At 41.8% G+C, this 15,857-nt stretch overlaps 1 protein-coding gene across 3 annotated transcripts in view; it reads right to left on the bottom strand.

Annotated features, from left to right (window-relative positions):
• Positions 1–717: 717 nt before the first annotated feature.
• Positions 718–15,857, bottom strand: part of pacs1 (phosphofurin acidic cluster sorting protein 1) — a 95,015-nt gene continuing 79,875 nt past the window's right edge. For all 3 annotated transcript variants that reach the window (XM_084042478.1, XM_084042479.1, XM_084042480.1), the window contains 12 exons: positions 15,667–15,802; positions 14,616–14,720; positions 13,397–13,503; positions 11,995–12,149; positions 11,174–11,287; positions 10,679–10,781; positions 9,989–10,031; positions 9,593–9,635; positions 9,008–9,149; positions 7,734–7,972; positions 7,282–7,401; positions 718–6,768 (listed from right to left, as the gene is read on the bottom strand). In XM_084042478.1, coding sequence (XP_083898604.1) covers positions 6,650–6,768; positions 7,282–7,401; positions 7,734–7,972; positions 9,008–9,149; positions 9,593–9,635; positions 9,989–10,031; positions 10,679–10,781; positions 11,174–11,287; positions 11,995–12,149; positions 13,397–13,503; positions 14,616–14,720; positions 15,667–15,802 — 1,426 coding nt within the window. In that variant the 3' untranslated portion in view covers positions 718–6,649. The remainder of the gene's footprint in view (positions 6,769–7,281; positions 7,402–7,733; positions 7,973–9,007; positions 9,150–9,592; positions 9,636–9,988; positions 10,032–10,678; positions 10,782–11,173; positions 11,288–11,994; positions 12,150–13,396; positions 13,504–14,615; positions 14,721–15,666; positions 15,803–15,857) is intronic.

Raw genomic sequence — 15,857 nt, 5'->3', positions numbered from 1 at the left:
TGAAAAAAGTAATTGAAAAAACACGGCTCCTCACTCATTAAAAGGGCAATATCAGTCACCAGAACCAGTAATGCGTGTTTTCAATGTTACATTTAACATGTTTAAAATGGAGTTTGAAGTTCAATGGATTTATATAGAGGGGGGGGGGGTAACTTTCCTCTTCTACCCCGGATTTGAACCCGGTTTTCTGACATTTTTACCATTTGGCTAATAGAGCGGGCCTGCTTGCTCAGGGGAGAAATTTAATCTTGACCATCAGGTCAAAATTCGTCTCAGATCCTGTGTCAGATCAAAATTCGTCTCAGATCAGGTCATGTGAGACATGACCTTTGACACCATCCCTTGTTGATAATCTGTACAGTGATGTATATACATTTTCATTGTTGATACTGTACTTTTCATTCATATATTCACTGCAGATAGATGTATAGCGATAAATTGCGATAAACTTTACATTTATATTTATTAGTGGCCTGTAGGCTACTTTCTACACACTTCACTCATTCTGATATTCAGGGCAGATATCTGGGCCTGGGGCCAGCATCGCAGTATTTGATCTATATTTTTACAATTTATTTGTCTTGGTTTGGTTCATGACTCTTATCTTATCTGTACTGTGTTTCATTCACTAGTGTAAAGTAACTAAGTTTATTTACTCAAGTACTATTAAGTATTATTATATTTTCCTGTTCCAGAAGAGAGCACTCGAGGCAGTAGTACAAATCAGGATATCTTTATTTTTTTAAACAAACGAAACAATGAACATTTCCACTTTTCAACCCACATCTGTTTGATTGACAACTTAATCATGAAAAAGCAGTTACTACAAAACATGTCAAATAAAAAAACAGAGCAAAAAAAAACAAAAACAAGAACTAGAATACAGTATAACAAGTACTATTCTGATACAGTATGTACAAGCATTGTAGTTTATTATTATTATTATTTATTATTATTATTTATTATAGGCAAAAGGCAAGAAAGCTGAAGACTGTAGCTGAAGAGACAATGGCATGTGCAAAATACTCTTCCTAGTCTATAAGCTTAGAATCTTTATTAGAATTCTCCATTCTGAGTTGAACAGAAGCATCAAGCAAAAATGTATTCTGTTTTGTTATGCAAAACAGCTCCCCTGCGAGGATAGGGCTGTAATGTACAAGCAAAGTAAATGAGGACAAAACATTTTCCCCCAAAGATATAGGGTACAATGAGGAGGCTAAGCTTGTGGAATCCTGGCAAAGCAGACTCTTGCCATCAGAAAGAAAATGTCTGCTATTGTGCGGAGGACAGAGATGAGGACAGAGAAAGAGGTTATTGATCGATCAAACAGTTCCCCGTCTTACACCGTGACTAGTCAAGGACATAAGGACCACCGTTACACCGTCGATACGGGTACAGGTACAGTACAACACACAGGAACAAGTTCAAGACGTACATGTAGAACAGCCAGTGTATTGAAAAGGAGAAGGCATGAAAACAATGCTGAGGGGGAAATAAGACGGGTGTCAAAGCAATAAGACAAACGGAATACAACTGAATGCTCTCAAAATATTACCACTTTCAACCTGGGTGTCCATATTTTGGGCATGTCATTATAGGCGACACTTTCCAAAGAATGTTGGAAAATATAGCAAAAACAGCCCATCTATGAGCTTAGCTATATTCGCCATGCAACAGCATCGTACGACGAAGTATAAAATAGGGCTTAAGTGGTTAAATGAAGACTTTGGCATGAGGTATATACAGTATATTTCTTTGTTCTGTGTTTTCATGTATCACCCCAAAATTACACCATAAACATATAACATTTATATCTCACACCCCTGTCTCCATTTCTGGTGATGTCACTTTTTTTTTTACCTTCAACACATTTTACTTTTGGCAGTGATTTCTTTATTTTTTTATTAGACTAATTTAATCCTACTTTTAAGACTAGAATAGAATGAAAAGGACTAGAACAGTTTCACATCATTATTACAATAATCTCTCTAACACAGCTACAAGGCAAAGAGCAGTTTGAATCAAGAGTTTTTCTCAGAACATACACAGTGAAATCCCTTTCGGGTTCATTTTTGCACATTCAGAATGAACACTCAGGATTTTACTGTGTACTGTATGCTAGGAGCAGTGGCCACTTCTAGCAAACTGACCTGATATCAGGTAGCCATCAAAGCATAAAGGTTAAGAAGAGTGGAGACAAAATATAAAGGGTTCCATTCCAAAATTATATAATATAGTGTGCCTAGACAATTTAGCGTCCTCAGTCACCAGTGAAGATTTCAAAATCACGTATGATTGATTCTATCACTGAAATAAAAAAGGATTAGTAACCACCAACATTGGTAACAAAAGCTGTCTCACAGCTGTTATCATGTGTTTTGCTTTCAGTATACCAACATCAACATGATTTTCTAAAAACACGCGTTTCCCAAATGGTGAAATTCTCATTTTGGAATGAATTTCTTCATATTCTGACCCTCACTTTGTTTTACGAACAACCCTTACTTCAAACTGCAGTACAACAGTGCTCCACTAGGCTATACTTATGTAATAACCATACAACCAAGTTGCAATGTACAATCTTGATTTAGAAGATGCAACGTGGGTTCAAGCCCACAAGTTAAGACTGAGTCTGTCAAGCCCTTAACTGTGACATAAGAACAAATGAACAAACAAACAACAAAACTAAAGTTATGCAAGTACAGTTCTATGAATCCCGAATGGCGGCCAGAGGCGGTGCTTAAAGCATGGCCTCTGGCGGTCAGCAGGGATGGAATAGAACAGACGTTTTTGAGAGGGCTGCCTTCAAGAGTCCCACTGACACTGCTGTTTCTGTTGGTTACGCAAGAAAGAGTTGGACCATGTGTCCCAAACCCGGTGGGGGCCTTTAACGGTTGATAATGTGGTTTTAGGGAGAAAGCACTTAAGCCTGTTTTATATGTATACTTCCGTCGTATGACAAAGTATATATAAAACAATATATAAAACAAGAATTATTGTACTGTTCTTCTTCTTGTACTTTTCTAGAATTTGACAAGAGCTTTTTGTTCTTTTAATAATATCCAATGTCCAACAAAGTGCTAATTTGTGTGGCTCGACAAAGTGTATAATTAGGCACATTGAGACATTTAGCCTTCTGTCAAAAATGTTCTTTAGGAATAAAATATATGAAAGTTCTCCACTAATGTCCCATCATCAGTCCAAAAAGAGGCAAGATACCACACTTAAGCTAATTTTCATACATTCAAATATTTTTGCAATAATCTGCATTTAAAACCCAGTGACCAAGTATAATCAGTGTGAATAAACCAATGCTTTGAACGAGCAGGACAGTCCAACGTCAAACTCTGTGTCAAAGAGAAACAGACATTTTCTGACATCACAAGTTTAACACTGTAACATCAAGGTAGAGAAAACCCCTTCTAATATAATTGAATCAAATGTAATAAAAAACAAAAATGGCATTAATACTATAAAACGCTTTCTCCTAATACGTTGCGTAAGTAAATGGGGAGTGTTTCTATGCAAGTGACAAAAGGCAGAACTACACAATTCAGCGTGTTTGCTTTCACTAAACAGCAAAAGAAGAACATTGCGTGTGAAACACTTCACGAACTGTACAGCAGTGACAAAATATATCCCAGCTACAATGGACCTGATACATTCTTCGATTCCACCCAAATTCAGTCTAAATCTTTGGATAAAGTTGAATTCTTTAGTACTAGTAGTTTTTTGTGTGTAAATATTATTCCCTCTGGAGGGCTCATGTGGAGATGGCTCATAAATGGTGACAAGCAGTGGCCTCATGTCAGGCTACAACGTAAACGTAACGGACACTGCAGATCTCGCAGCCGTAAGTTTGATATCGACATTGAGAAATGACCACATCATCAACATACGCTGTCAAGAAATAAACACACACGCAAATAAATCAATGGTACATACTTGGTAATGTATGTCCTTTGTAATGTGGCAGAAGAAAACCGTTTTTCATAGATTAATTTTTCCCCTCATTTTTTTCTTTAGTTTCCAACCACAAGCACAATTAACTTTACCACGCACGCACACGCGCGTGCGCGCACACACACACACACACACACACACACACACACACACACACACACACACACACACACACAGTCACTTTACACTCTCTAGTCACCTCACAACACCTTAGATAACGTAGACACTAAATTTAACCAGCCTGGGTCAACACTCCGACTGAAATCCAACCAAAATACTTGGATTTTCCTCGCAAAAAATTGTACCAATTAAAACCTGCAGACTTTAATCCAAGTAACTGAAAGGTGGTTTAAAAAAAGTGGTTCTCAACCTTTTCTGGATCAGGCCCACCCAACTGACCACCGTGTGCAGTGGTCCGATTGGTGGGCCGCATGCGTTTTCAGAGCACGTTTATTTTAATGATCAATCAATCGATTGTGTTCCGTAGTATACTTTTTCTTTTCTTTTTTGCTTTTATTATTAATATAATGATATTTAATTATTTGGGCGCACACCTGCAGTATCCTCACGGCCCACAGGGGGAGAACCACTGGTTTAAGAGATATCTGCCAGTGTGTTGCAGATGAAAGGACGTGCAGCTGGTAAATGACATTGTGCTTTAGTAGGGGAGGGAGAGATGTCCCCCTCAGAACGTTATATATACACACAGTGACACAGGGCTATGCACCATCACACTAGGAGGGTGTAAAAAATATGACTGTACAGTACAGTACAGCAGTGGTTATTTGTCATAATTTTTCACTTCGATGTCTCACACATCTCGCTCATATCAATCAAATAACAGGGGTTACGTTCGTAACCTACAGTATAGTTCCCAAACCTTCTTTCATGTCAAGGTCCTCCAAATTAATATGTAGCCGCAGAGCCCCATTTTAAAGAGATTTTGTGCCAGGGACCCCTATACAAGATTTGTGTTGTTAAAATGTTTCAAAAATATTCAAAATGTTTCACAATTTTTCAAGATTAAAAAAAGAAAAATAGCAGATCTACAAGCTTACAATTGAGCTTGACGATTGGCTATTTTCAAATAACCGATGCATAAGGTTAAAGAGGTTATTGATATATTAACTAATTTAGCTGGAGACCCCCTAGAATCCCTTCAATGACCCCTGGGGGTCCCTAGACCCCACTTTGAGTGCTGTGCAGTACTGTACAGTACAGTACATACTGTTCCAATCCACATGTTTTACATAGTATGGGAATCATTGGGACATTTTGTACATACTGTAATAAAATCCAGTATTGATTTAACTCTGAAAGCCTGTTAGAGTGTTAAATTAACACTCCGGAATTTGCTGTGTATGAAAAATGTTTGTATTTTTGTTCAACTGTTGACCACGTTCACCTTTGCATACTGCACCTGAATGTCTGCTGTCAATTAGTCAAAGTATAGTAGTACACACCTTCCTAGCGAGTCAAAGAATGTAATATGCAAGCTTCCTGGTCATCTGTGGGCAATATAACAGGCAGAGAAGTGCATAGCAATTACGTATGAAAACGAAGAAAATGGCAAATTAGCCCCTGCCCTGACATCCCAGAATTCTTCACAAAATCACAGGCTATGCATCACACGATCCACAACACTTGGTTGAAGGGAGCTAATAGTTTAACTAGTTAAAAAAATAACCAAAACGCACACTTCCCCTTTTAAATATCGATACACCTGGTCATTGGATACCCAACTGACTTCTTTTGGTACAAGAAATATATTTAAGAATGTTGGAAGCCCCTGAAATAAAGAGTTGGTTTACGGATGAGGAGGTTTCAAGGGACGTCAGCTAAACTATAGTTGTTGTTGAATCTACTTGTAGGTGGTTAGAAAAACGGCTTGGGTTTCTGTATGCATTACATGCAAATATTTTTTTTTCTTCTTCTTATTGTATTTTGTGACTGCAAGAGAGAGAGCAGTCATTTTCATTGTGTTTTCACTGGTTCATGCAAACATTGAGGGTTCTTTTGCTTCTCCCAAAATTATTATATAGATGTGTGTGTGTTACAGTTTCTGGCACATGAGCGGTGTGTTACTGTAGTTAGTTCGGGACATGCGTGTTTGTATTTACGGTGCTGGGGTGGGTTTCGCAGATAAACAAGTTATACATGACCCTCAGGATTGGGAGTCAATGCTCAGGGGGTCAAATGTTCAAATGTTCAGAGAGAGTTCAGGGTTCCAAATCAAATCTTGGGAGTTGCTCATGCTACTGCATTTTCAGCAATGGTGGATAAATGGCAGTTCCCTAATAAAATTGTGCTATTGTTCACCACCACGCCCGATAAACACACATATATATGCGTTTGGTCGCATGTGCATGCCTCGCACACGCCTTGCACACACACACACACACACACACACACACACACACACACACACAGTTCACACACACAGAGTAAGGGGCATTAAAGTGACTAGTAGTAGCGCTGCACCCCACAACATCTCCCTCCTCCTCTCCCTCCATCCCTCTTGTCCTGACAAGAGAAAACAACACTACTGCAGCCAATTCTGATTGGCCAACGGTGTCGCCTGGCCACGCAGAGAGGCGGGGTCTCTTTGTGCATGTACGCGTGACAGGGTTGGTTGGCGCGGGGCGAAGGAAGGGGAAGCGGAAGGTCAGCTGGTGCCAGCAGAGCCCTAGGAGGGGGGCTTGGTGTAGCCATAGAGTCCAACAGGAAGGTACTTAACGTGGGTGGGCCACTGCGCCGCCAGCTGGAAGAACTTCACGTCGTTCCACTCGACGCCGTCTATGGCCACTGGGGGGACAACGGAGGGGAGTGCACACGCACGCACGCACACGCACACACACGCACACACACACACACACACACACACACACACACACACACACACACACACCATTTTGCATTTAGTTTTTATCCAGAGTGGCTTACACAGTGCAAGATCATAGTAAGTGTCATGAACCCTAGTAGTCAATAAACAACCACTAATTCAGTGGTCAATTATTCAAACACTTTGGGGGGCCTAGATCTGGTGGAGCCCGGACATATAGAATTGCTCCATATGGATTTTAATATATCATGTTTTTAAGTACTGCAGTTTGAAATGCAGTTACTGTTTTTATAGTGACCTGGGTCTCTATGTATTGTGACTGACTGTATGTTGTCTTTTAACCACTGCACAAACAATGTTCCGAAAAGAAAATAAGGTAGTTTGAAGCTGAATCCTTACCATGATGTTTTTAAATCACAGTAAAAAAACTAAATTATATTCAAAAGTTCCAAAAGCAGCCCAGGACCTGTCTTTACCTTTGAGGATGGTCTGCTGCTGCTTGGCTGAGCAGATCAGTCTGCTGATGCCCTCAATCACCTGGCTTTTAGAGTCCACATCCTTCTCCTTTGGCTTCTTCCCCAGGAAGATGGTGGGGACTGAAGTACAGACAGACAGACAGACAGACAGAGAGAGAGAGAGAGAGAGGGGGGGGGGGGTGAAGAGAGAAAGAGAGAGGAATGAGAGGAGAACAGAGAATCGAATTTGTCATATAGGCCTATTAATCGCCTAATCGCAATGATTTCAGATAATCACAATGTTTTTTTGCATAATCGTCATAATCATTTCCATGTTGAAAAATGTTCATATATTGAACCAACACACTACTCTAGTCATAATAGTGTCTGATCTAACACAGATCCATGAAACAATTTGATCCTACGTTTACAAACCAACTAAATGCTCCCCTGTTATTTTCCACTCCTCTCACCTTTCTTGTTCTTCTCCTTGGTGACCACAGTCATGGCCATGGTGGTGACCTGGGCCTGTGGCTCGCTGCCGCCCCCGCCTGGCAGCCTGCTGACCTGCAGCGAGCGGAAGGCGCTCTTCAGGGTGTTCTTGCAGCCCGTGTCGCGGCGCTCGCCATCGCGCCGTTTCTCCGCCAGCGAGGCCAGCCAGTAGTCCACCTGTAGGCCGATGGCGTCCACACCGGGGGATATGCTGGGGCTTCTGGGGGACCGGAAGGGGAGGGGCCACAGGCAGGAAGTAAAAGTGGGTTAAGTGTTTGAACCAAGCCCCCAGAGTTGCTGAGAAACATTGAAGCCGCCACCCCAGTGGCCAAAGCTGGAACTGCAGGCGGGGAGAAATACATGCACGAGCAAAACATACTGAGAGATATTTATATATATAAATATAAATATGTAAACATATTATACATGAATACATATGCATTTACATGTAAATATGCATCTCGAGTGTATTTAATAAATATCTCGCGTTCATTCCTTGACACACGGGCTGCTGTAGGATGCAAAAAGGACACTACTGTGCATGCTCATAACTCTATGGTGTCCCCAAGAACGTCTCAATAATTCTACTTCCGGCAGGCTTCCGGGTGCATCAAAACGCCACTGAGCACTTTCATTGAAATGATAGCTGGGGGCGGGGCAATCCGCCCTCTAGTTATATTATACCTCTATGGTTTGAACAGAACTAAGTGGATGAGAATTTTGAGATTATTCAAATATTGGGGGCTACAGATTTAGAAACGAATAATAATTAAATAATTGTACTTAGAGAGAGAAAATAACCTACAGAATACCACAAGCATTAGCAACTCAAATCCTAAATAAATAAATATGCATCAATGAGCAAGCATTGGCAATACTGTCGACTACTGTCAAAGCTTTCACATTGGCACATCAAACACTCACATTATTTATTATTTTATTAGCTGCATTTGCATTGTTTACATCACAGTGTAGGCCTACAATAACGTCAGCCTGCCATGTTTTTACCCTTCTGTTTAACCTGTACAGGAAAACAAACTGCCAAATCGGCCTAGACACAGACAAAGGATATGGCTGAAACATTGGTCAGATAATAACGTTCTCTAGTATCCAGGGCCAGAGTGTATACTAATTTCTACTTTTTCACGATTCATTTTCCCGCAGCCAGCACCTCATGAGATGTTCGCTTTTGCCTGCCTAAATAAATCTACCAGCGCGGCAGTTGAGGTTGACGTAGGAAAGGTAGTCGTCTTACCCTTGCACCGTAAGGATGCTGCCCATGGAGGGGGAGGGGGGCGGGGTAGCACTCTCTTTGATCATCCCCGTGGGGGAACCGTGGGAGGGGGGAGACGTGGACGGAACAGCCAGGCTCACCGCCACGCCCTCCTCTGTATCACCTTGACGACCACGGCGAAACAAGAAAGTAAGCATTCAGCGTGACCACTAACAAAATCACCAATACAACAATGAGCGTGATTACATTATATCGTTGTTGTCGGGCAGAAACCTCCTATCTCCATATTCTAACATTTTGAGTTTTTTCGTAAATGAACGCCCCATTTGATCGTACTACCGTGTCAGTGTAGATCTGCTACTTTTGCATCCTGAAAAGTAACAGTTTTGGACATACTGTATGAGGTTTCCACCCGACAGAGACGATATACATTTGTGCGGAAAGCTAGCTTGCGTTCCGATGCAATATAGGTATGAACCGAATATGTATTACATACCTTAATGAGTAATAAGGGTTCAAATTAACTGAATCAATGAAATGTATTATGCTTGCATTATGTGGTACTTTCATAGTACTTTGGTGTAATGTTTTTGGTGTAACACTCACCTGTTGAAGATGGACCAGACTCAATGAGGCCGACCTTCACCACCTGAAACCATGAATCAAAAACTTAATAACTTCACCCATTCATCCCTGTATCACTATGATTTACAACATTAAACCACCTGAAACCATTAGTGACAACATGAATAACTTCATCCGTTCATCTGTGCGTCTAATCCAGTGGTTCTCAAACATATTTATTTCAAGGACCCCCATAACTCTGAGAGTGTACAAATGGAACCAAATGGACGCGCAAGGATCCATTTTGGCTCCATTGGTATACTCTCAAGAGTTACTAGACCTGTAAGGGTTCATTTGGAACCCCCTCAAGGGACCCCACTTTGAGAACCACTGGTTCAGATCAGATTGAACATCCTTCCTGACTGAGTGAAAACTTACTCCAATAAAGGGAATGAACTTCTGGTATGAGTCTTCATCTCGCCTGAGGAAGAGGAAATGAGAGAATGAGCAACGTTTCCAGTGATAAATAAATCAGTAGTTCTCACACTTGATGCGCTGCGAGCGCGCTGCGACGCGCTGCAAGCTTCTATATCTGCAATTTCTGAATAGCCAACGCTAAAATCTAAAATAACACAGATGCTTTCCCGGTTTTAATGGGTTAAACCCTACATACTTTGTTGACTGGGGTCCCCCAGGGGTCTATGTTTGGCCAACTCCTTTTTTTACCCTCTACAACAAATATCTTCGCCCTCAGAATAGCCGCTCAACATGCTCACAATGCTTCGCAAAGGGGACGCGCTGTGACCTTTCAGGTGCTCTCCACTAGCCACATGCGCACTAATTTAATTGAACTGTAATTCAATTTAGAGATTAATACATCACAAAATCATTATGACAATATGTTTCACTATCATCACTATGAATCCATTCGGTGCATACAGCTACTGTATGGCATTTAGACAATTTAATTTAATGTTATGCCATTTAAAAGGTCATCATCAACGTTCTAAAGGTCATTTACGGTCTAATGACAGTCAATTTGGGGGTCTGTGATAGCTTGAAAACACAGTGTGTGTGTGTGTGTGTGTGTGTGTGTGTGTGTGTGTGTGTGTGTGTGTGTACACTCACGTCCTATGCTTGCATGTAAGCATTGCCTCAGCGATAGGCAGCTGGTGAGTGACAGTGGATCCACTGATGTACTGGCTAATTCTTCCTGCTACATCCAACACATCTGTACACACAAAACATAGAAAATAGGGGAGAGATCATTAACTTAATATTAACTATTAACTATATTAACATTCTGAAACCAAACCACAGACCAGTTCCTTTTATTATTATATCAGATGAGAGATGATAATAAGAACATAAGTATAATAAATCTAATTCATTATCTGACACAAACGATAGCTATTTTTCGGCTTTAGGATTACGGTAAAAATTATCTTTTATATGGCATTCATAAAATCGCCATCCTAAAATGTTGATGTCCTCACAGTAATACAAATGTGTGTGTGTGTGTGTGTGTGTGTGTGTGTGTGTGTGTGTGTGTGTGTGTGTGTGTGTGTGTGTGTGTGTGTGTGTGTGTGTGTGGGTGTGTGCATGTGCATGCGTGTGCATTACCTGTTGTTTGTGGAGGTTCGGAGCGGCTGAACACGTCTCTCCACACCCCGTCCAGGAATGCCGAACTGTAACGGTTGTCAAGGCTTCCCAGGTGCTTAGCAACAGGATGGGAGCCTGGTGGAGAGAGAGAGAGAGAGAAAGAGAGAGAGAGGGAGAGAGAGAGAGAGAGAGGGGGGGGGGAGAAGGAGAGGGAGAGAGTGAGTGAAACAATGAAAGAAATACAGAAATAAGAAGCAGTGAAATGTTTTGAGAGAAGACGGTAACCACTTAAACCCCAGCATCGGCACTGTGGGGAAAGCTTTAGCTGAAAATAGCCGATCGACAAGCTCACAATGCGACGCAGCGCAGAAAACAGAAAAGACACTAGTATTGAGCCCTGAGGGACCCATAGGGGTTTAAGTGGTTAAAGCAGAGAAGTGAACGCATGATCACATCTTTTATCCACCTCTCAATCACCATGGCAACAATTGCCCTCTTTCTACTGTATCTCACCCTCCCATCTCTCTCTTCATCACCCTTTCACCTCCACCTCCACCCCACCCATCGTCTCATCCCCCGCTCTCTGACACCCACAGCACTCAAAAAACATATATCATGAGATCAAAGGGGGAGGTAAATGTAATTTCTTAACTTTTGTACATAGTTTTGTATTTGTTGATGACATGTATTATTGTGTCATTATTTTATGGTATATTGATGAATTGAATACATAGGACCACAATGGAAACACAATTTTTGTGTTATCCTTTTAGCCTTAATGTCTGTACCACGTGCCGTTTACATTTCTGACTAATAAAGTATTCAATCAATCAGTCTCTCACCCAATGGTACCACCAGGAACCTCATGTGGTTCAGCCAGTCAGACGTCTTGTTGGCCAGCTGGGTGACAAAGAACTGCAGGATGGCACCCAGGTAGCTCTGGCTGCCCACCGCTGCCACCTTTACCGGCCTGGGCATGGACGAGTTACAGTTACAGCTAGAGAGAGAGAGAGAGAGAGAGAGAGAGAGAGGGGGAGGATGTTATTGTTTGTTGTTTATTAAGGATCCCATTAGTCTACATCGTAGTGGACACTATTTTTCTTGGGGTCCAGGCAAAAAAAATCACAATTCAAATCATAAAATGTACATTAAAAGTAAAATAAGAATAAAATAAAACAGGTTAGTCTGTCTGAAAATATCAATAACTAGAGGTCACCATACGTATACGTGTCAGTCCTTGTCCCCTTTATGCCCGTATATGGAGATCCTTGATGTCATCAGTATATGCCCATATGGGCATACTGATATGGAGATCTCTATCTGCCCATATATGGAGATCCCTGATGTCATTGGTATATGCTCATATATATTGGGCATGCCCCCTTTTGTGCCCATATATGGAGCTGATTGATTTGTTTGCCCTGACGACACATTGAGGCGACACACTCCATATTTGTGCGTAGCTGCATTGGGAACTCCTTATATGGTTATGGCTGAGTCATGGTGACATGAGCGTGACATCAGAGGTCCGCCCGCCAGTCCTCCCTTAAGCCAATTTTAATATAGGATAACAACCTAATCTAATCTAATTTCCTTTCTGATTACTGCTTCCTTAAGTTTCTTTTAGACATTTAAGGAAGGGCCCCCAGATAGAGAGAGATGAGAAAACAAATGAGACAAGGGAATAAGGAAGGAGAACAATGGAATCAGGGGGAAGGAGAAAGAGACATTCAAATCTGAGTCATCCTGAATGTGAAGTAATGAAATTGAAATTCTATTTCCAGTTGTGTGTGTGTGTGTGTGTGTGTGTGTGTGTGTGTGTGTGTGTGTGTGTGTGATACCACTTGAATCATCTGTGTGTTTGGCCTGCGTGTGTGAGCGTGTATGATGATGAAACACTGAAAGCTTCTGGATGTGTGGGGGTGTATGCATACTATAACACTGCAACAGTCATAAATCATGGATGTGTGTGTGTGTGTGTGTGTGTGTGTGTGTGTGTGTGTGTGTGTGTGTGTGTGTGTGTGTGTTATGTACGGTACGTGCATGTGTGTGCATGTATAGTGCATTTATAGTAACACTTAAAAGAGTAAAGCATGATTTAGTGTCAGGCACCGAAAAATGTGAAGATTTACAAGCTTGCTTCTGTTTTTCGGCTTTAGTCTTACGGTTACAAATGGCGTTCATAAAATCACTGTGTGTGTGTGTGTGTGTGTGTAATGCATATAACATTGTAAAAGCACTCACAACTTCTGGATGCGTGTGAGTATAGCGGACAGCACAGCTTGTATCTCTGCCCCGGAACACGTGCACACCACCGGATGTCTCTGAGCCTGGAGCTGTTCAGCCACGTACTGCAACACACACACACACACACACACACACACACACACACACACACACACACACACACACACACACACACACACACACACACACACACACACACACACACACACACACACACACACACACACACACACACACACACACACAAAAAAGACACTTAATCAATCACTAAAGATAACATATCTATAGTAGCTGAATTTTACAGTTTTACAATTTTACTTGATCACGCTACAGTGTCACACAAAAGTATCAAAAGTAGGGGCGTCCGCTGGCCTAGCCGACGACCTTTGCTGTATGTCTCCCCCCATCTCTCTCCCCATTTCCTGTCAGCCTACTATCCTGTCCAAATAAAGGCATAGAAGCCCCAAAACATATCTTTTAAAAAAAAGGAAAGTATCAAAAGTAGCAGACATGCAAGCCTCGAAACACGGTGCAAAGTGACACGTTTTGAGCTTGTAGATCTGCTACTTCTGCTTTTGAATCCTGAAAATTAACAGTTTTGGACATGAGGTTTCCACCCGACACAGACGATATTCAAACGCAACTTGTGTCAGATCTTGTCTCTTTTCTATATGTCTGTTGTTCAAACTGTGATGTTGTACTGTAGCACGGCCTGGTTTAACAGCCTATCAATGGTATATAAGAACAAACTGTATAGCCAAATTAAGATCTGCGCTAAAATAGTTGGTAGGCCAGTCGAGGCTGTGTTACGTTCCTTTAAAGAGGCCCAGATCAATAGTATGCTTAGACTGGCAAAGAGCATCTCCTCTGACCCCTTACATGTTTTAAATGATGAATATCAACTGATGCCCTCCGGGAGGCGGTTTAGAGTCCCTAAATATAAGAAAAACAGGCTAAAGAACTCTTTTGTACATCAGTCTGTTCTGCTTTTAAACCAAAATCGGTAAACCAAGACGATTTGTTCTACTGCTCTTGTTTCTGTCTGCTTCTGTGATGTATGTCCTGTAATGTACTTTGTGTAATGTATTGTATATGTCCTGCCTGTATCTTGAACGGTGACGTCATGGACACAAAGCAAATTTCGGTGAAAGCTGACAATAAAGTTGTATCGTATCGTATCGTATATAAACGCACACATGCACACACAGTTGTTTACCTGTCCCTGCCAGTCGGTTCCATTCACCAGGATGAGACTCTCTGGCAGCGCAGAGTCAGACAATAAGATCTGGTTCAGTTGATCGTACACAGCCTTCCTCAACACCTGCATGCACACACACACACACACACACACACACACACACACACACACACACACACACACACACACACACACACACACACACACACACACACACACACACAGTAAATACACAGAGTACAGAAAACAAACTTGCCACCTTGCAGAGTGTGACACAGATCGTTTTCAGATGACTCGTCACAGCATCCATAATTAATTTCCCCCAGTCATAAATTACAGTGTCAGGGTGCATCCGCATTCTTTACTTACAGAACAGAGAGAGAGAGAGTGGGAGGAAGGAGAGAGAGAGAGAGTGACAGAAAGACAGAGGTGGAACAAGGCAGTGTTTTTCTGTCATACAGTATAATGAGCTCTCAGTTGTCTAATGAGCTGTGTGGGGAAGGAAGGGTGTGATGTCTTCTTTCCTTAAGCTCACTTATAATGGATGTAAAGTGACAACTGTGAATACAGGATCCCTGCCTACAAGAGACACGCGTGTGTGTGTGTGTGTGTGTGTGTGTGTGTGTGTGTGTGTGTGTGTCCGTGCGTGCGTATGTGGGGGCACAAGTGTATGTTTGAGCTTTCCTTTTAAGGATTTCCCTCATGCATCTCAAACTGTATGATGCACTGAAAGACTATCAATAAGTTTGAGTGTGTGTGTGTGTTCATGTTTTTGTATATTACATGTCTCCTTTCTATTTGTTAGTGTACTGCGTGGGTCTCTCTCTCTCTTACACACCAAACGTGTAAAAAACGTGACTGTATGCGTACATGTACCGTACATGAGAGTGCGTGTGTGCGTCTGTGCATGCGTGCATACACAGTCATATCCCCAGTGTTTTCATTTAACCTAATAGAATTTTATTCTGAGAGTGTACAAATCAAATCTTTACACTTGTATTGTTAAATTAACACTGTGTGTGTGTGTGTGTGTGTGTGTGTGTGTGTGTGCGTGCGTGTGAACCCTTACCGGCGTGCTGTGTCCCAGTTCCGGGGACCTCTCTGAGTCGGAGCTGTTGGTCCTCTCGCTCAGCGGTTTGGACAGCTGTCTCTCCTTCATGGGCGTGCTGCCATGCTTCTGTCTGGGGGTGTGGCTTCCTTCCAACCTGTGTGTGGTGGGAGTCATAGGTTAGTGGTTGATTGGCCGATTGATTGATTGAT

This window comes from Gymnoscopelus microlampas (assembly GCF_963454915.1).
Source record: "Gymnoscopelus microlampas genome assembly, chromosome: 19".
In the NCBI taxonomy this organism is placed as follows: Eukaryota; Metazoa; Chordata; class Actinopteri; order Myctophiformes; family Myctophidae; genus Gymnoscopelus; species Gymnoscopelus microlampas.
The sequence above is the reverse complement of the archived record's forward strand: the minus strand, read 5'-3'. Positions and strand labels throughout refer to the sequence as shown.